At 39.8% G+C, this 20,509-nt stretch overlaps 1 protein-coding gene across 1 annotated transcript in view; it reads left to right on the forward strand.

Moving 5' to 3' along the window:
• The first annotated feature begins 2,041 nt into the window (after positions 1–2,041).
• Positions 2,042–20,509, forward strand: part of GNPDA2 (glucosamine-6-phosphate deaminase 2) — a 28,931-nt gene continuing 10,463 nt past the window's right edge. Inside the window, exons 1-6 of the mRNA XM_079772632.1 lie at positions 2,042–2,155; positions 5,646–5,804; positions 9,614–9,715; positions 11,358–11,540; positions 17,323–17,507; positions 18,566–18,740. Coding sequence (XP_079628758.1) covers positions 5,681–5,804; positions 9,614–9,715; positions 11,358–11,540; positions 17,323–17,507; positions 18,566–18,740 — 769 coding nt within the window. The 5' untranslated portion in view covers positions 2,042–2,155; positions 5,646–5,680. The remainder of the gene's footprint in view (positions 2,156–5,645; positions 5,805–9,613; positions 9,716–11,357; positions 11,541–17,322; positions 17,508–18,565; positions 18,741–20,509) is intronic.

Below are 20,509 nucleotides of genomic sequence, written 5' to 3' on the forward strand. Positions count from 1 at the left end.
CAGGTGCTCTATCAGATTATAACCACCCCCCCACCCCACCACCCCCATCAAAAGTGCTGGTTGTCTAGCAAAAGACTGTTGTAGGCTGAGATCTCCTCCCCAGGGTGACCTTTCTCCCCACCCCCAGATCTTCCCTCCCTAGAGATAACATTTGGCCTCGGTTGTATGTCAGCTCCAGGCCCAGAAAAGCAGCAAAACCAGACAAAGGACACCAAGGCTGACCTCAGAACCAGCTGCATTGACTAATGACCCCCTGCTCTCTCGCTAACCAATCAATCAGTGAAGACCCAGACCCTGCAAGGACAGACCAGGAAAGCTGCTAAATATTCTATTGAGATCTTCCCATGGGACCTCCCCTAAAACCTCCACCCTTTAAACCCTTAGGACAGGGGACCCAGTGCTCTCTCCCTCCTGGGAGCATGCCAGAGCCATTCCCTTCCCTCCCCATACCCACCCCCATCCCTGTCTCCCCTTCCTACCTTATCCCCCCCGCCCCTTCTCATCCCCTCTCCCAGGCACATCACTGTTACCTTCCTCACTCCCAAAGCTCCTAGGGCCCTGCCTTTGCCTCTATAACTTGTCTCCTCAGCCCATTTCCTCTACAAATTACTTCTTCCACCTCTGTGATTTTATAAATAGATATCCCCTTATAGTTTGAGTCTTGGCTCCGAATTCTTTTCTAGCCAGAACTCAAGTACCACGGTTGCTATACCCAGGTCCAGAATGACCCCACCAGTCTACCACAGGGTGTCATTCCTGCTGCCTACAACAAGATCATCCTGTGTGGTGACTTTAGGTCTCTGAGTTTGTAAGGCCTGCCATGCATGCCTCCCCTGAGCTTGTCAAGTTTAGCCCCTTTTTTGTCCACACAAGATATATTTTACATTTGAAAATCAGCCACTAATTCACCAACAGGCTGAAATGGAAAAGCAAACCATCCTTTCTCTAGAATGATGCAGGAAAGTGATAAGTAACATCCATTCTTGATTTTAAAAATACCAAAACCCCTCTAAAAAAGTTAAAAATTAAAAAATACCAAAACTATCAGCCAATAGTGCATGCCTGATACTAGGGTTGGGGTAGGGATATATAAAGTTTAACTTCTATGCATAGCCTCCAATCTACTTCATTTCATCTTGATCTCTCTTGCCAAATTCAACTTCTGCTAGTTTTTGAAATACATCCTAGTCTTAGCCACATGGGAGTAATTCAAAATTCCACCTGTGTAACTTTTATTTTTTTGCCTGCATACCTTTGGCAAGCTATTTCCTGGGCTTAGTGGGTTCTCTGTATTCTATTGTTGGCAAAATCCAGCTTACCCTGATCTCCTCCTCATCTAACTTCAGTCTGTTCTTTATAGGCACACAGGGTGATTTTTGTTTTGCATATGAATCTGGTCATGGAATATCCTGCTAAAACATTTCCTGGCACACAGAAATCTCATGGGCCATAAATTCCATGTGCCATTTCTTGTTTTCCTGCAATATGTCTATATAATATACACCTTTGTAACTTTCTTTCACATATTTTTATTGATTTCAGAGAGGAAGAAACAGGGAGAGAGAGAAAGAGAGATAAACATCAATGATGAGAGAAAATCATTAATTGGCTGCCTCCTGAACACTCCTGACTGGGGATGGAGCCCGAAATCCAGGCATGTGCCTTGACTGGGTATCAAACCATGACCTCCTGGTTCATAGATCAATGCTCAACCACTGAGCCACACCGGCTGGGCTTCCCCCTTTTCAGACCCATTCAGCACAAGCCCACATCCCATGAAAATCTGGGTTTACTCTTCCGGAGCTGCTTCAAGGTTTCCCCTTATAAACATTTTGCCTTTGTCAGCACTTAGCAAACTTAACTTTGATGAGCTCGTTGAGGAAAAGCGCTTAGCTGTCATTGTGCTTGCAAAGCAGGCGCCAACCAATTGCTTGTGGTAAAGAGATGAATTTCCATCGCCATGATGAGCAACAACCAAAGTATGTTTTTGTATGAGCATTGCAGCCCTCCACCAGCCGGCCGAGGCCCGCGCATGCGCACCCGCCGCCGCCCCCTGGCGCCTGGCGTTGCATCCGGGTCTTCGGCTCCGCGGGCAGGGTCGCTCGGAGGCTGCGAGGTGTGGGCTGTTCCGGCGGTTGCGGCGTCGGAAGCGCAGGTGAGTCGGCGGGTGAGCCCAGGGCTGTGGGCCAAGAAGGGGAGTGGGGTGGGCGTACCTGGCGGGTCTTGCCCCCTCCGGTGGGCTCTGTACCGATTCGGGGACGTGGAGCCCTGGCGGATTGGGGTCCCGGGGGCCCCGAGGAGCAGGGGTGTGTGTGTGGGGGGTGGGGGAGGAAGGATGACCTCTTCTCGCTGGGCCTCCTCCCTGGCGGCTTTCTCCTGACACTTGTTACAAATTCGTAAGTCATCCTCCTCACTTGCTGCCAGCCTTAGTTCCTGGAGTGACTGGGCCCAGCGGCCACAGTGTAGGGGCGTCTGCAGCCCTGTCTGCTGCTGGGGGCCCTCTTTGGGTCCGGCACCCCGGCGCCGCACTTCCTCCCCCCTGCCCCGCGCCCCCCCAGCCCCGCACTTCCTCCCCCCTGCCCCGCACTTCCTCCCCCCTGCCCCGCGCCCCCCCAGCCCCGCACTTCTTCCCCCCTGCCCCGCACCCCCCAGCCCGGCACTCCCCTCCACCTTCCCCATCCCGCCCCGCACTTATCCGCTCCCCTGCCCCGCCCCCCTGCCCCGCACTACTTACCCCCTGCCCCGCACCTCCCGCACCCCGCACCCCGCACTCCTCTCCACCTTCCTCCTCCCGTCCCGCACTTCCCCGCCCCTCCTGCCCCGCTCCCCTTCCCCCGCACTCCTTGCCCCCCTGCCCCCCACCCCTTCCTCTCCCTGGTGGGGTTCCTTGTCAGGTCTGGTGCGGTGCGGTGTGGTGTAGGGAACCAGCCCAGGGCAAGGATTCTGGGAGTTCATTCAGTGTGGCTCCTAGACTGTCTGTGAGCCTCCGGTCCTGTGGAAGCTCCCGTCCAGCCCCAAAGCTGAGGCTCAGCAGCCCCTTCTCCAAGCCGCGCACGGCCACGTCCAACGTGAATCAGCACCTGAAGGAGAAGAAGCGGTGCTGTGTCCCTGATTGAAAGCTGCCAGAGAATCGCCCAAGGCCACAGCAGTTTGGATCTCTGAGAGATGTTTTCATCTGCATAAATGTTGCAAAAACATCCTGCTGTACTCTGGGCGAGGTGATTCGTGTGGGAACTTTTGGGGAGTGAATTCTGAGCTCTCCAAAGAGTTTAAAAAACGTACCAGCCCCTCTTTCCTTCCTCCCCAAAAAAAACACCACCACCACCAAAATCAGACCAGCCTTCTCTGTACCTGATCTGAGAGACTTACTTGAACAAGCTCTTTCCAGTGCAATCATCTTGTTTGGTGGTTTGTTTTTGTGTTTTTGTGGGGGTTTTTGTTGTTGTTGTTTTTTGTGTGTTTTTTCAAATTTAACCTAATAGTAAGAATCACCTGTGATATTTGTAGAAATGCAGATTCCCTGGGACCCCATTTCTGAAATACTATGTCCAGTGAGAGGGGCCTGGGAAGCTATATTTTTAACAAGAAAATGCTATTTACCTCTTACTGTGCCAGAATTCTAGATGTTGGTGATCATAATAGTTGTTATGCCAGAATTATAAATTGTTTGGGTCCTAAAGACATCTTTTAGGTTCCATATATTTATTGTAATGAAATCTACTCCCATTAAAGAATTTGACTTGTTATGTATGTAAAGTGTGTTGGTACAGAATTCAGGACTGCTGCTGAAGTAGTTTCTAAATATAAAACTAAGTTAAAATCTGGAATGGTGGAAATATACAACTAAGAATTAAAATCTGGAAACTGTAGTCATAGTGTAAATGTTGTAAATCTTGACAATACAAAAATAATACCTCTTACAGAAATTGGGATGTAAGAAAGTATAAGAATGCAATTTTCTGTTTAATAATAGTAGGTCAGTCCACATTGTCTAAAATGGAATCATATAGCTTTTAAATGACACTGCTGTTTTACTATTTGTGTAATATTGTTTCTTAACTTTATTCTTTTAGGAACTGAAATTGCTTTTTGTGAAGAAAAAATTTCCCCCAAAGATCAGCAGTTTCTTTAGTTTATTTTGTTTTCTTTTTCTTTTGTTGAATGCAGGAAAAATTTAGTGTTATGATTTTTATTAAAAATAGTATGTCAAAACCTATATAATCTTATTAAGCAATATTATCCCAATATATTTAATTTAAAAAAATGGAAAAAATTATCTCAAATAAAAGTACTTTAAATACTCAAAAAATAGCATGTCTTGTATGACCCCATTATTAAAAATTATTTGTATACATTCTATTTATATGTGTGCATTACATACATATCTAGAATAATGAATACCTAATAATATAAGAATTATTTAAGAGTGGTAGGATTTTGGTTGATTTTTTTAAAAACTTATTTGTACCTTTCTATATTGATTGAATATTTTTAAAGTGCAGGTATCATTTCTATAAGAACATTATTTAATGAAGGGAGGTTTGTTTTTTACAATATTTATAGGGAGAATTCTGGATTTTAGTAAATAATCCAAAAGTTGCTGAGTAGTCATTACTACCATTAACTTGCAATCAAGAAATGAGTACTGTACTGCTTTGTTTGCCTTTAGGTTTGTTTGATGCTGATTTATACAATATCCTTGTAGAGACAGTGAGTGCAGTGTGGTGTCTTTATTGTAACTTTGCCTTAATATGAATTCTGGATTTGTTACTTATGAATTGTGTAACCTTAAATTGTGTGCGTGTCCGTCCTCATCTAAGACTAGGCATTATATTTATTTTAGCAGATTGTTGTAAAGATTAGAAAATACCTAGCCCAGTGGTCGGCAAACTCATTAGTCAACAGAGCCAAATATCAACAGTACAGTGATTGAAATTTCTTTTGAGAGCCCAATTTTTTAAACTTAAACTTCTTCTAACGCCACTTCTTCAAAATAGACTCGCCCAGACCGTGGTATTTTGTGGAAGAGCCACACTCAAGGGGCCAAAGAGCCGCATGTGGCTCGCGAGCCGCAGTTTGCCGACCACGGACCTAGCCCATTGCCCAGAAACCAAGGTCTGTTCAAAAGAGAACAGCTATTATTATTATTTTAAAAGTACAGATTGTAAATGTACCACAGCATGGATGGACCTGGAGAAGATTATACATTATGCTAAGTGAAATAAGCCAGTCAAAGAAAGACAAATACCATATAATTTTATTCAAATCTGGAATTTAATGAACAAACTGAACTACCAAGGAAAACAGAGACAGACTCCGAGAGAGCAAGCAGACAGCTCTGGGGGAAGAGGGTCGGTGTTTTTGGGAAGGGGTGAGCTAAAAAGAAAAAAAGAGAACTCATGGATATGGACAACAGTGTGGTGATTCTAGCAGGGGTGGAGATAGGTCTGGGTAGGGGTGAGGGTGGTAGAGGTGGAAGAGGGCATAGAGGGGATTAATGGTGATAGAAAAAATAAAAAAAGAAAGTACAGATTGTATTTGTATAATACATGTCTTTCTTAAGTAATGTCTTTTTTGAAGTCATCAGTATGTTGCACTTCTATTTAAGTGTCTGTCAATTAAAGTGTTGTAAATGGATTTTCTAGGTTTGAACTTGTCCTGGAAGCTGTGCATCACCATAATGAGGCTTGTAATTCTCGATAACTATGACCTGGCTAGTGAGTGGGCAGCCAAGTACATCTGTAATCGCATCATTCAGTTCAAACCTGGAAAGGACAGGTATTTTACACTGGGTTTACCAACAGGTAATACACCATTTTCCCCCCATTTTAGAAACTTAACGATATGTGATTTAATGGTTTCCTTTAATAAAATATGTTTGATTGAATCTGTGTTTATTTTCTTTCTGTAAGTATTATAAAAAATTGCATATTGGTATATTTTTATGGCAGGATAACCACAAGCATTTGTTACATATTTTATTGGATTTAGTTCTCTGTTAAGGTTTTCTTTAAAAATAACCAAGCAATATCATTGATCTTGTGACACTCTCTTTGATATTGTAGACTTCCACAAGAGAGAGTGTTGGACTTGGAATCAGAGCTGCTACATTCTTGGTTACTGCAAGGCATTTGTTCTATATCCCTAAGCCTTGGTTTCCTTACCTTATAGAAAGACTAGAGGCCCAGTGCACGAATTCGTGCATGGGTGGGGTCCGGCTGGCCCGGCCCCAATTGGCGGATCGGGGCTGGACCTATCAGGAGGAGGAGACAGCAGGAGGTTAGCCAGCCAGCCTACCCCAATTGGGGACCAATCAGGACCGGGTTGGCTGGGGGAGGGGCTGCAGGCAATTGTCTGGTGGGCCCTGCCCCCGATTGGGGGGGCAATCAGGGGCAGGGCAGGCCAGGGGGAGGGGCTGTGGTCTGATTGGGGTGAGGTGGGCCAATCAGGGGTGGGGCCAGCCAGGGGGAGGGGCCATGGGAGGTTGGCCGGCCGGCCGGCCCCACCCCCATATTAGGCCGGTTCCGCTGGCCACAGTGGGTATCATAGCAACCGGTTGTTCCAGTTGTTAGGGTGTTCTGGTCGCTGGCTTTTTATATATATAGATAAGGATAATAACAACTTACCATCTATTTTGAGCTTAAATAAGCATGCTTGTGCAAGTCCTTGTATACTGTAAATACTAAATAAATTTAAAGTTTAAGTGTGTTTTATTTAAACAGTATCTGCTCCTCCCCCCATACATGCCAACTACATAAAAGGTACAATCATAATATATTTTCCACTTGCATAATTTCTATGAAAGTTAGCTCACCAAGTTGATTTTTTGATTTTTTTTTTTTTCTTTGCTTTTTGTTTTTTGGTCCAGTGCAGTAGATCTTGATGAGAATGGCAGAGAGAGATTTTCTAAAATTGTTCACACCAGTTCTGGGCCCCTCAGCCATTGCAGTTCTGATATGTGAGCCCCAGTGGTTGAACCATGGCTTTTGTATCAGTGTTCATGTTGTAAACTTGGTCTACATTCAAGCTAGCTAACTTGATCACTCTGTCTTAATTATGATACAGAAATAAAGAGTAATTTGAGTGTGAGGACCGAAAGGCTTTAGAGTCATAAATGCCAACAGTGCTAAACATATTTCTGTGTATTTAGATATACAACTTTCACTTTATTTTGGGTAGTATACTTGCCTACTAATACATCTGCCCCAACCCCTGTGGTTTTGAAATTTGAACATTTCTGTAATTGCAAGTAACACTCTATTGTAATTATCCTTCAAGGAAGCATTTGCTCAATATATATTTATTGCAGTGATTTTTAGCAAGCTTGATATTTAAGGGCCTGCATGCTGTGGGCCTGACCTACTTTCCTGACTTATTTCCACCATTCCCCTACACTGAATCGTGACCGGCAAATTAGTCTGCTGTTAGTTCAAAGAATAGTCTTGAATGTGCTGGCTTTATTTTCACTCATGTTATGTAATGAAAACTCTGGAACCAGAGTCTCTTGAATCTCAGGCTTCACTGCCATGTGATATTTGGCAAATTCTTTAATCATTTTGACCCAATTCTTTCCTCTTCATAATGGGAAAGATAATGCCAACTTCCCAAGGTTGTGAGATTTGCATGAGCTAATATATGAAAACACTAGCATTGCATCTAGCACATGGTAGGCATACAGATGTCCTCTCTGAAACTCCTCCCCCATCTTTTTTGTTAATTCTCAATTACAACTTACTCCATCTTTCACTGTTGGAATGCTACTCCTTCAAGACTCAGTTGAAATGCCATTTTCTCTGATTTTTCCTCCAACAAGCAAGACTATAGTTTTCTTGGCTTTACTATAGTTCTCCAGGTTTCTTATAGGTCATTTATATTTTTCCTTGTGTTATGGTTATTTTGTACTTGCCTACCCCTTCCTTTTAGTTCTTCTAGGATAGAAATAGTCTTTTTTTTATGTTTTTATTTTTTAGAGAATGAGGAAGGGAGAGGGATAGAGAGACAGAAACATCGATAAGAGAAACATCAATGGGTTGCCTTCTGCATTGCCCCTACTGGGGGTTGAACCCGCAATCCAGGCATATGCCCTGACCTGGAATCAAACCAGTGACTTCTTGGTTCATGGGTAGATGCGCAACCATTGAGCAACACCCAGCCAGTTTAGGATAGAAGTAGTCTTAATCTTTGTTTTATCAGAATTATAGTAAGCACTTGCTAAATGTTAGTTATGTTAGTAAATGAGTAAAGCAAATAATAAAATGAATTTTATTTCAATACACCCTGTACCATATCTTTCAGCCACTTTGATTAAAACATAGAAAATGTTTGTTTTTTGTTTTCACCATTGTAACAACTTCTCACCTTTTCATTAATATATCCTTAAATTAAGGAGGGATTTCTATAACTATTCCCTTAACAATGAAAGATAGAATATGTATGCTTTTAGAAGGAAAAAGAAAAAACATATTCATTTTTTAGTCAGGTTTTATATTAGTAGACTATAAATCTTTGATAAGGAATTGTAAAATTTGACCACATAAATTTTAACTTAATTGCATTTTAAAACAATATGTATGCTTAACTTTAAGAAAATCTAATAGTCTGTTCTCTGAATCTGTCTATATCATAGTTTTTATAGGCACTTCTATTATTGTCATCTCAACTGAGACACCGTCTTTTTACTATTCTAGAATTTGGGTGTGTGTATGTATATTATTTTTGCCAGAGAATTCTATCATACTTCTGCCTGCCACTGCAGTAGAAATTTTGTGTGCAGGTGTTTTGTTTTGTGATGATGTGAGGACCGAGATGCTTGCCCTAAGAAAGCAGGCAATCCAATCTTCCTGTTAGTAGTTAAGATGACAAACTAGAGCCCATTCAGAAAACCAAGGGAAGCCATCCTCAAGTGGCTAAATTCATTTACCTTTATTGTGCCATATCTTTTAAGACTATCTCTTAATTTTATAAACATGTGAAAGAATTACATTTATAAAATAAATCAGGAATTCAGATAAAGTGCCCAAAGCCAAGATCCCATTTCTTAAAAGTCATTTTACTGATAGATTTAGCTGATAGATACTAAAGATAAAACATGATAATAAATGAGAAACGAGCTCCAGTTGAAAACTTAAAGGCTAAGGTTCCTTACTCAATCCTGGCCAGTTTCAGAGTCTGTTTTGAAAGTAGGGACAATATTTAAATTTACCTTTCATTTTCCTTTTGATTGCAGTACATGGTCAACACTTGATCCATTTATCTATCATTTATGCTATACATACTCTCAACTTTTTTCTCCAAAGGTAAATTAAGTTAAAAGATTCAAATGTGCTAAATGTTTCTATTCTTGGAACATACAACATTAATTCCAAATACCTAACAACTCAAGAATAATTTTCTGAACTAGTTTTCATTGACAGATTTCCAACTTTATCAGCAAATTCTAGTTTAGTAAAATTTGAAAGTACCTTGAAAAGAGACTAATGCAACATATTTTAATTGAATACATATTTAAAATAATAATTGTTTGCCTGATAAGAAATATAGGATAAAGTTATTGTAAATATTTAAATTAGATTTTTATGTTATGTTAGAAAGTGTATTTTTTTATCTGTTTTAGGGAGTACACCATTAGGATGTTATAAAAAACTAATAGAATATCACAAGAACGGATTCCTTTCTTTTAAATATGTGAAGACCTTTAACATGGATGAATATGTAGGTAAGCTAATTATTTGACTGTATTATTTGTATATGTCATATATATTATATTTTAAATAAAATGACTATATTTTGAGAATATTTAATATATTATTTGAAATTTTGTTTTTAATATAATATGAATATATTTCTAGAATATAATGTATAGCCTTATGATGAGGTTGGGAGTTTTTTATAAAAAAATCTTTATTTTTGCAATAACAGCACAATATAGTAGAAAGAATATGGAACTAGAAATCAGAAGATCTGTATTCATCGTGGGCTTTGCACTGTACCAGTCTTATAACTTTGATCTAATCTCTTCACATTTCTCATTCTCTTTTGTATTTTTCCTTAAAGCAAAGTTAAAACCAGTCTTGGGAGGAATAAAGTAATATGTATATAAAAGTTAGTAAAATAAAGATTTTCTAAGTATATTTGTAGCTGTGATGCTTTTATAATTTATTGATTGTTAACTTGCTTCACTAGAAAGATCTGTGATGCATATAAACTGTTTAACATCCTATATAATAAAACCGTAATATGCAAATCGACCGAATGGCAGAACGACCGGTTGCTGACAAGCACTGACCACCAGGGGGAAGACGCTTAATGCAGGAGCTGCCCCCTGGTGGTCAGTGTGCTCCCACAGGGGGAGTGCCATTCAGCCAGAAGACGGGCTCACGGCTGGTGAGTGCAGCGGTGATGGCGGGAGCCTCTTCCACCTCTGCGGCAGCACTAAGGACCCCTTGGAGGATATTCACCTGCCGGCTTAGGTCCTCTCCCTGGGGAGCAGGCCTAAGCCAGCAGGTGAACATCCCCAGAGGGATCCTGGACTGCGAGAGGGTGCAGGCAAGGCTGAGGGGACCCCCTCCCCCCTACCAATGCACTAATGTCATGCACCGGGCCTCTAGTTTAAATATAATAAAACACTTTTAATGGTAGCCTAAGTGATAACCAAAGAAATGTTGTGATTCAATGTACTTTGCAGGCATATAGGAAAAATACAGGAGGAATATGGACCAACATTTTAGTTGTATGGTTAATTATGTTGATATTAACACATAAATCAGTTCCATTAGTTAAAATTTTACATATTTGAGCCTTAGCTGGTTTGGCTCAGTGGATAGAGTGTCAGCCTATGGACTAAAGGGTCCCAGTCAAGGGCACATGCCACGTTGCGGGCTTGATCCCCAGTGTGGGGCATGCAGATGAGATAATTCTATCCATTGATGTTTCTATCTATCTCCCCTTTCCCTTCCTCTCTGAAATCAATAAAAATATATTTTTTAAAATTTACATATATGAGAAATGGAATATAGTGACTAAATGCACATGAAATAGACTTCCGTGTTTGAATTCCAGCCCTTCTGTGAGCTATGTGACTTTAAGAAAGTTACTTAACGTTTCTGTGCTTCTGTTGTTCATCTATAAAATGGGAGTGATAATGTTTCCATAGATACCGTATACAAATTAATTAATTTAACAAATGTATGTACAGTGGTTAAAATAATGCCTAGCATATTTTCCACATAAAAATGCTTTAAAATTGAATATAGTATAGAAAGATTATGTATTTTAAGTAACATTTAGAGCTTAATCAGAAAAGTAAATTTTAGATTTCTGAAAATAATTACATTTTTATTTATTAACTTTATATTTAGGACTTCCCAGACAGCATCCTGAAAGCTACCATTCTTACATGTGGAATAACTTTTTTAAGCATATTGATATAGATCCTAATAATGCTCATATCCTTGATGGGAATGCTGCAGATTTACAAGCAGAATGTGATGCATTTGAAGAAAAAATAAAAGAAGCTGGAGGAATTGATCTTTTTGTTGGAGGTATGTAAAACATTTTTATCATTAATCATTTGTTAATATTTCGATTAGGTGCTATGAATTACAAAAATAAATCTTACCATTGTGTAGGTGTAAAGAACAACTTTGCCTATAATACACATTTATTCAGCTACTGATTTCTATTTTACTTTATTTTCATCAAAAAATAATCAAGTTTGCAATTTGGAATTGTTTAAATTACATCTTGAGAAATAGGTCCCAATCCCTGCCAAATTCTTCTAATTACCTCTTCAGAATTAACAGCATACTACATCTTACAAAACAAGGGATGTGCTTTTCTAAATTATATTCTTATCCTATTTCTTTCATTGCAACCCAGTTTTCTTATCTTATTACAGGGTTAAATCTCTAAAAGTTTGCATGTGGAAGAGGTGCATTTTAGCATTTCTGTACTAGTAACTTAAATTATTTTATCTCACTAAGAAATCAATTAAGGATGATGTAAGATTTTATTTATCAGCAGCCTTTAGTTAATATGAATTAAGCAATATAATATATATATATAAAAGCCTAAGTGGCTGTTCAACCGTTCGCTATGACGAGCACTGACCACTAGGGGGTAGATTCTCAACGCACAGGCATGGAAACTTGGATAAGACTGATGAATCTCACAGGGGAGGGTGATGGGTTAACGGGGGAGGGCAGGAAGAGATTAACCACAGATCTTATATGCATACTAGAGGCCCGGTGCATGGATTTGTGCATCAGTGGGGTCCTTTGGCCTGGCCTGTGGGATTGGGCCAAAACCGGCCTGATGCACAGATTGGTGCACCTGTGGGGTCCGTTGGCCTGGCCTGCGCCCTTTCGCAATCCAGGACCCCTCGGGGGATGTCGGACTGCCAGTTTCAGCCCGATGCCCCCACTGGGCCTGTGTACTGGGCCTCTAGTTATCTTAATAAATTACAAAGTGAGTAAATGTTGAATTGATGAAATTCCTCTTGAAATTTATATGTGTGTGTATGTCTTTGTGCATAATTATCATTAAAAATAGGTGGAAGAGTTTCTTCCTTTGTAATGACAACATAGTTTTCTGTCATCAATATGAAGCATGAGACAGCTAATTCATTACCATTAAAACAGTATGTGACATTAGAATACCATTAACTACACTGAAACTAAAATAGTTTTTTGGCAGACTCTTTAGTATTCAACTAAACATACTAAAGCTCTAAATTAAGTAGTCTGGATTTATCTTATAATTTATTAGAACACTGCTGAAAAGAACACAAATTAGATTTTCAGTAGAGCTGTATGAGATTAATTAATGGTTGAGGAGGCCAAGTATGGTTGAGGTGGTTGATTGTCCTTAGGGAAAATTGGGTTTTATAGTCAGAAAGAAATTTGCATCCTGTTTTGGCCACTTACCTGTATGACCTTGAGAAGTTAATTGCAGCTCAGAATAACGATTTCATAATTTGTGAGAATTAACTGTTAAGACATGTATAAAATGCCTTGCAAAGTGTTTGGTACATAGTTGATACTCCATTAAGTGTTCGTTCCGTCTTCTTTCTCTGAACTTTGGATGCTGAAATAATTGTGCCATAATTTACTAAATTCCCTGCCTTTTTACTGAATTGCCTATAAAGGTATCCAGAAAGATTAAAATTGTCTCTTTTTATGGAATTTTTTTTAAACCTCACCTGAGGTTATTTTTCCATTGGCTTTTAGAGAGAGTGGAAGAGAGAGGGAAAGACAGAAATATTGATGTGAGAGAAACACATCGATTGGTTGCCTCTTGCATGTGCCCTGACCAGGGCCCAGGCCGGGGTGGAGCCTGCAACTGAGTTATGTGCCCTTGTCCGGAATCAAACCCGGGACCCTTCGGTCCGTAGGCCGTTTTATCCACTGAGCCAAACCAACTAGTGCTCTTTATGGAAATTTTTATCTCGGCCTAGCAGAACCAATATCAATTACTTTCTTGTGTAGATAGAATGATTTTTATTTGAGCAAGAATCCCAAGTTAGACTCTTTTGCTTTTCATAGTAGAAAAGTTATCTGTGTGGCCCTAGCTGGTTTGGCTCAGTGGATAGAGCGCTGGCCTGGGGACTGAAGGATCCCAGGTTTGATTCCAGTCAAGGGCACATGCCTGGGCTGTGGGCTTGATCCCCATTAGGGCGCGTGCAGGAGGCAGCCAATCAATGATTCTCTCATCATTGATGTTTCTATCTTTCTCTCCCTCTCTCTTCCTCTCTGAAATCAATACAAATATATATATTTTTAAAGAAAAGTTGTCTCTCTGTTAAATAAAATTTGCTAATATTACCTCAACACTCCTGTAAAACATTTGCACTCCACTTTTGTCCATGTGTCTCAATTCTGAGATAATTACTATTTGCACTTGCCAGTATCAAAACTAAGGCAGTAGGCACTTGAGAACATTTAAGGAGTGCACTACCCAGGTGTTCTTTAGATTTTCTAAAATCCATACCAAAATCTAGTATAATTACTGTAATATAACATACCTAAACTGTTTATCTTAGTGATATCAAGAAATTTTCACTCGTCTACTGTTATACAAAAAGGCATGTAAGTTATTAGAGATTCATTATTTAAAATGTCTGCATGAAGAATATCTTTTTTTTTTACTTTCTCATTGAGGACTTTTTTTTCCTATTCATTGAATTTGCAGAGGATCCATGCAGCAAATCCCTTAGGGACTCATTGCCAGGAATTTACTGGGGAAAAAACTGATAAGAACTCTTTGACTCCAGTTTATCTTTTTGCCTGCTTTCCAGAAAGCATCTATAGCTTAATATAATATTTAAGGTTGAATCTCCCTTATCAAAGATTTCTGGTACAACTTTCTTCTTTCCCCATAGCTTTGAGTTACTTCTCATTTCCTTTTAGCTCAAGTTTTTTGGTGCATTTCCTCACTATAAGCCACCTTGCCCATTGAAACAAATGGTGCATAAATTATAATTATTTATCACTGATTTTTACTGAAAATAACTTTGCTTTGTTTTCTTAACCCATTTTTTTTCTTAAGCTTTCTGTAGTAATTCTCCCTCCACAAGAAAATTTAAGAGGATTTTCTTGCCTCTTCTATTAACATCTTCATTTGTAGTCATGTGATGGTCCAGAGTCTGAGAGTCTATATGTACCATCCAAAGCACATGGTTACTCTCTGTATAGGGAATGAAGAGTTAGCTTATTGCATTTTCTTTGAACTTTTTACTGTTTGGGATACCCTATTATTGGATGTGTACTCATGAAAGAATCTCTTTGGATTTTTTACCTTTGTTGATCTAGGTTTGTTATCATTGGATTTTCAAGATGAGGCTTGGTAGCTGGGTCTTACCACTAACCCTTCTTTTGTTCCAGGGTTTGTTTAAGGTAGAAGAGAGATCAATGGCACTGAGCCCCTAAATGGGATCAAAATATCAGCTTTATTAAAGGTAAAGTTGGATTAGAGATTGCAGGTTGGGCTTGAGGCCAAAATGGGGAGTTTAAGGATTTTAACCCACATTGCTCACTCCTTGGGAATGCAGCAGGAGTTCTCTTTCCCTCTGAAGAAAAGAAAAAGGAGGAAATGTACTCTCAGAAGTTCTCATTCTTCATTTGATGACAAAAATGTTGAGAGAAAAAATACGGTATATCATGTCATCCCTGATCCACTCCAGCAATAAAATACACAAACATGGAATTTTATAAATATACTCCAAAGCCATTATAAACTTTAAAATCATCTTAAGATTATTTTTTTTAAAAAAGAAGACAGTAGGGAAAACCTTAACGCTTTGGTTACGTGATTAGATACTTTAGTTTGCAAGAAACATAATCTACTGAGACCAAAAGTGAATTAATTGGAATGATTCTAGACTGGATAGAAGAGTTGTAAAAAAACAAACAAACCAAAAACCCAAGTCTTTGGAAGAACAAGAACCAGGAGCCTCATTTCTCCGAAGCAGGAACTCTTCAACTCTTTCCTGCAGTGCTTTCATCAAGTGCCTCAGCTCTAGATGCCTTTTTTCTTTCTGTATCCCTGGTCAAGTTTCAGATTTTCTGGAGAGAAGTTCCACTTGTTTCAGGTTGGGACATCCACTTATCCCTAGACAATAATTATTCTGCATAAGAGACATATAAGTATTATGATTGTTTTAGCCCCTGTTGTGAGGGGAGCAGAGCAGGGTAGAAGAAAGAGGGAGAAACTCAGCATATCAAAGAATAGCAACCATCCACTCATTCAGCCTCCTGTGTGCCTTGTTCTTTTTTTTTTTAATATATTTTATTGATTTTTTACAGAGAGGAAGGGAGAGGGAGAGAGAGTTAGAAACATTGATGAGAGAGAAACATCAATCAGCTGCCTCCTGCACACCCCCTACTGGGTATGTGCCCGCAACCAAGGTACATGCCCTTGATCGGAATCGAACCTGGGACCCTTGAGTCCGCAGGCCGACGCTCTATCCACTGAGCCAAACCGGTTAGGGCTCCTGTGTGCCTTGTTCTAAATGGTAAGGACACAGTAATGAAGAAGATAAAGTTTTTACTCTCATGAAGTTTACAATCTACTTTACAGAACTATAAGAGCACAAGAAAGAATACAGGATGGGACAAAAGTAGGTTTACAGTTGTATGTGAAATAGTTTATTCTTGTATTAATTATTATATGATTTTCCATACAAATAACTATAAACCTGCTTTTGCTTCACCCTGTACAATCCAGACTGAGGTTTTAGAGCTGTTTCATAAAGGTTCTGGTATTTTAGTTTCAATTTTAAAACTGAATAAGAATTAGCCATGGTTTTTAGATTTCATGATTACTTTTAAGAAAGTTTTATAAAGCTTTGTAAAACATTATGAACATTTAAAAAATACAATTTTATATTAGGAAGTTCAATTTCTGATAGTTATTCATGGTCAGTAAAGGAATGTATTGACCCCTTTCCATCATGAACAATTGCTGATCATTTCAGTTTTGCTGTACACATTTGTATGACCCAAATGGTCAGTGAGACCACTAGTGTTGATCTTGGAGGACACTGGAGCCTGGCACACAAAATTTGTGCACAGGTAAGGTCCCTAGGCCTGGCCTGCAATCAGGGCCAATCTTACCTGGCTGCTGACAGCTGGCCCCACCCCCCGCCGCTACTGGTTGCCCTGTGTGGGGCGACTGGTGGGGCAATTGGGCCCCAGCACACCCGCGTCTGCTGCCACCCACCCCCAGTTCCCGGTTCCCCATTGGGCGATCAGAACCTGCTGGCCCGGGGGAGGGACAGAGAGGTTGGCCGTTTCCACCCGCTCGCTGGCCCTGCCCCTCACCAGCCCTCTGGGGGGTGACCAGGGGGGTTATCAGGGCCCGGTGCCACCTGCGTCCACCACCACCCACCCCCGGTTCCTCGTTCCCCATTGGGCGAGGTAGTGCACTCCTTAAATGTTCTCAAGTGCCTACTGCCATAGGGGCCTGCAGGCTGGGGGCAGTCCCTGCGTTGAGCATCTGCCCCCTGATGGTCAGTGCATGTCATAGCCAACCGGTCATTCCGCCATCCAGTTGATTTGTATATTATGCTTTTATATATATAGATAGATACTTAATTTTACTGTTACTGGAGTCATGCTAGTTTACTGCTAAGCATATGAAAAACATTTGAAGTTTTTGAATCAAATACAGGGACAAATATTTTAATGCAGCATTAGAAATTCAGCTATCAAATAAACAAGGTAAGTGTGATTATAACTGTTTATTGCTCTTAAAGGCATGTTGAATTTTGAGAGCCTTATTTACTTATCTCTATATGTATGTGTGTGTGTGTGTTTCTTTTGAAAGGAATTGGTCCAGATGGTCATATCGCTTTCAATGAGCCAGGATCCAGTTTAGTATCAAGGACAAGATTAAAGACCCTAGCAATGGACACCATATTGGCAAATGCTAAATATTTTGATGGAGATTTATCAAAGGTGCCAACCATGGCTCTGACAGTTGGTGTGGGGACAGTGATGGATGCCAGAGAAGTAAGAATTAAATGTTCTTTAATGTTTTTTTCTTTGGTATCAATAGATACTGAAGGAATTATGTTGCCAAATTAGTGGTATTTTGGTTGCATCCTGTTCACATTTTTATTGTTGTCTAGCTTTCAACTTCTGTCAGTCTCATTGCCGTATTTAGAATTCAACTAAATTCTTTTTTTTTTCCTTTTTATTGAATTTATTGGGTTGGCACTGGTTAACAAAATTATACTAGTACAGGTTTCAGGTGCACAATTCAACACATCATCTATATACGGCATTGTGTATTCACCACCCCCAGTCAAGTCTCCTTCCATCCCCATTTGTCCCCCCTATACCCTCTTCTATCTTTCCTACCCTCCTTCCCCCTGACAGTCACTACACTGTTATTCATGCCCATAAGTTTTTTTTCTCTTGTTTGTCTCTATCCCTCCACCCTCCCAACTCAACCCCCCACCACTGTCCCCATGCGCCCAACAGCTGTCAGCCTCTCTTATCTATGAGTTTGTCTGTAATTTGTTTTTAGTTCATTTTGTTCTTGAATGAAATCACATGGTACTTGTCTTTCTCTGACTTTAAACCTGATTTTCTTTCAAGACACCTTTAGATAGCACATGTACAATGAAACAGTCTTCAGGCTTCTTGCTCTAGATTAGTTTTCCAAAGTAATATTTATTGCTTATCTGGAATAGAACAATTTGGTATATCATTCCTGGTTATGTTAAAACAAAACAGCCCTTTTGTTTTCTCCCAGATTTTCTGCACATCAGCCTTTTATGCTCATCAGTATTTAATGTTAATAATCATAGGCATTAAGATATATTCAGTAATATTTTATAAATAACAAGATGCTATTTTACCTGTTAAACCAGGAGATACACTTTGTGTCCGCCTGTTCCTTTAAAAAATAGAAATACCTTGTACTATGAAGAAATATGGAGATGTTTATTTCTATTTTACCCTCAGAGGAATATTGGTGCTAAAGTCTTTCTTTAAAAAAAAATAGAGCCTCTCAGTCATGTGGAATATTTTAAGAATTAATAGTAATGTTCACGATTTTTCAGGTCATGATCCTCATAACAGGCGCCCACAAGGCATTTGCTCTCTACAAAGCAATAGAGGAAGGAGTCAATCACATGTGGACTGTTTCAGCTTTCCAGCAGCATCCCCGAACTATTTTTGTGTGTGATGAAGATGCTACCTTAGAATTAAGAGTTAAAACTGTGAAATACTTTAAAGGTGAGCATTTACATTTCAAAAGCAAAATGTGAGAATGTTCTGTTGTAGATGACTATTAAAATTTATTGTGATTGTAGAGTTATATCCTGCACTGTGGCCTATTAAAAACTGGCATGTGCTGACCCAGTAGCCAGTTCTTCCAAGGAATAGAAATGATATTCAAAGAATATCTCACGTCATGTAATGGCTTTCAGATAGTTTACTATTTTTTTCCATGAAGAGAATCTCTTAAATCTATATTTTCAATAAATAAGATTTTTCTTGAAATGCAAATTTAATAAAAATGTTACTTTCATATTGAATATACAAAATTAAATCAAACAAAGTAAATATATATACTAATAAAGAGCTAATATGCTAATGGTCGATACCTCGTAATAGGTAATTACCAGGTCATTAGCATATTAGCTGGGGTGTTGCTCTGGAGACAGGGCAGAAGCGAGGAGGAGCCCTGAAGAGGCAGAATCATCCCGTGCCAGGGAGGGCAGGGGTGAGAGCCCATAGCGCCCCCCTCACCAGTCCTTCGCCACCCACCGCTCACACTTTGAATGCCCTGCAGCCCACCTGCCAGGGGAAGGAGGACAGCGCAGCAGGTGGGAGGCTTCTACACTCTCCTCTGGCGCCATGATGGGGCAGAGCTGCTGCTTGCTCCGGAGTCAGAGACTGAGATGGGGCAGAAGCAGGGAGGCGCCCAGAGAAGGCGGGACCAGCCCGAGGCCACTAGAGGGACTGAGGGCGGGGCTTGGAGCGCCACCAATTTCAAATCGCATGCTGGGCTCCTAGTATATATATATGTGTGTGTGTGTGTGTGTGTGTGCTTTCTGATTTTTATTCATCTATCTCACCTCCCTCCCCAGGCTATGTTTAGAATCTAATCAGCAAGTAAGATGGGCTGCCCACTATCTCATTTAATCTTTACAATTTCAAACAAATTACTCTTTCATATTAAAAGTTATAATGGTTAAGTATTAAACAGTATGGCATAAACTCCACAAGTTAGCAAGAGCTTGATTGCTCAGACTTCTGCATGTGTATTTTCCTCTAGTTTCTTCCTGCAGTCTAGTTCAGCAATTCTTAAACCTTACCATACCAGGTTTTATTTATAAACCCACATATGCTTGATGTAATAGATAATTATAGAGATTTTCCAGGGAAATTTTGAGTACACTCAGTTTAGAAGCCATTCCCTGCTTTTCCAATTCCATATATAAATACAAATAAACAAGCTCTATAAATAAGTATACTCTTTTGTTTTTTTAATTGATTTCAGAGAGGAAGGGAGAGGGGGAGAGAGAAACATCAATGATAAGCGAGAATCATTGATCAACTGTCTCCTGCATACCCCCTATAGGGGATCGAGCCCACAACCGGGGCATGTGCCCTGGACCAGAATCAAACCTGGGACCCTTCAGTCCACAGGCCAACGCTCTATCCATTGAGCCAAAGCAGCTAAATAGGTACTCTCTATAAAGTACCCGTATTTATATAGCTGATACGAAAATATTATGTAATTGGTCATACATGTAGGTGAATTATCCATAAAGTATGTAGTATGTGAATCTAAACTTTATATTTTTACTCTAGTAACTGTGTTTACTTAACATGTATTAAAAATTTATACTGAACCAATCAAACCTGTATTTCATGGATATCAAGTTTTAAAAAGTTACCGTATTTTACTGCTTCTTAGGCACACTTTTTTCACTTTTATCTTTTCCATAATTGGAATGTATTTAAAATTGGTATCATATCAGTTTATCGAGTAGCAT

Source organism: Cnephaeus nilssonii (assembly GCF_951640355.1).
Source record: "Cnephaeus nilssonii genome assembly, chromosome: 1".
NCBI lineage: Eukaryota > Metazoa > Chordata > Mammalia > Chiroptera > Vespertilionidae > Cnephaeus > Cnephaeus nilssonii.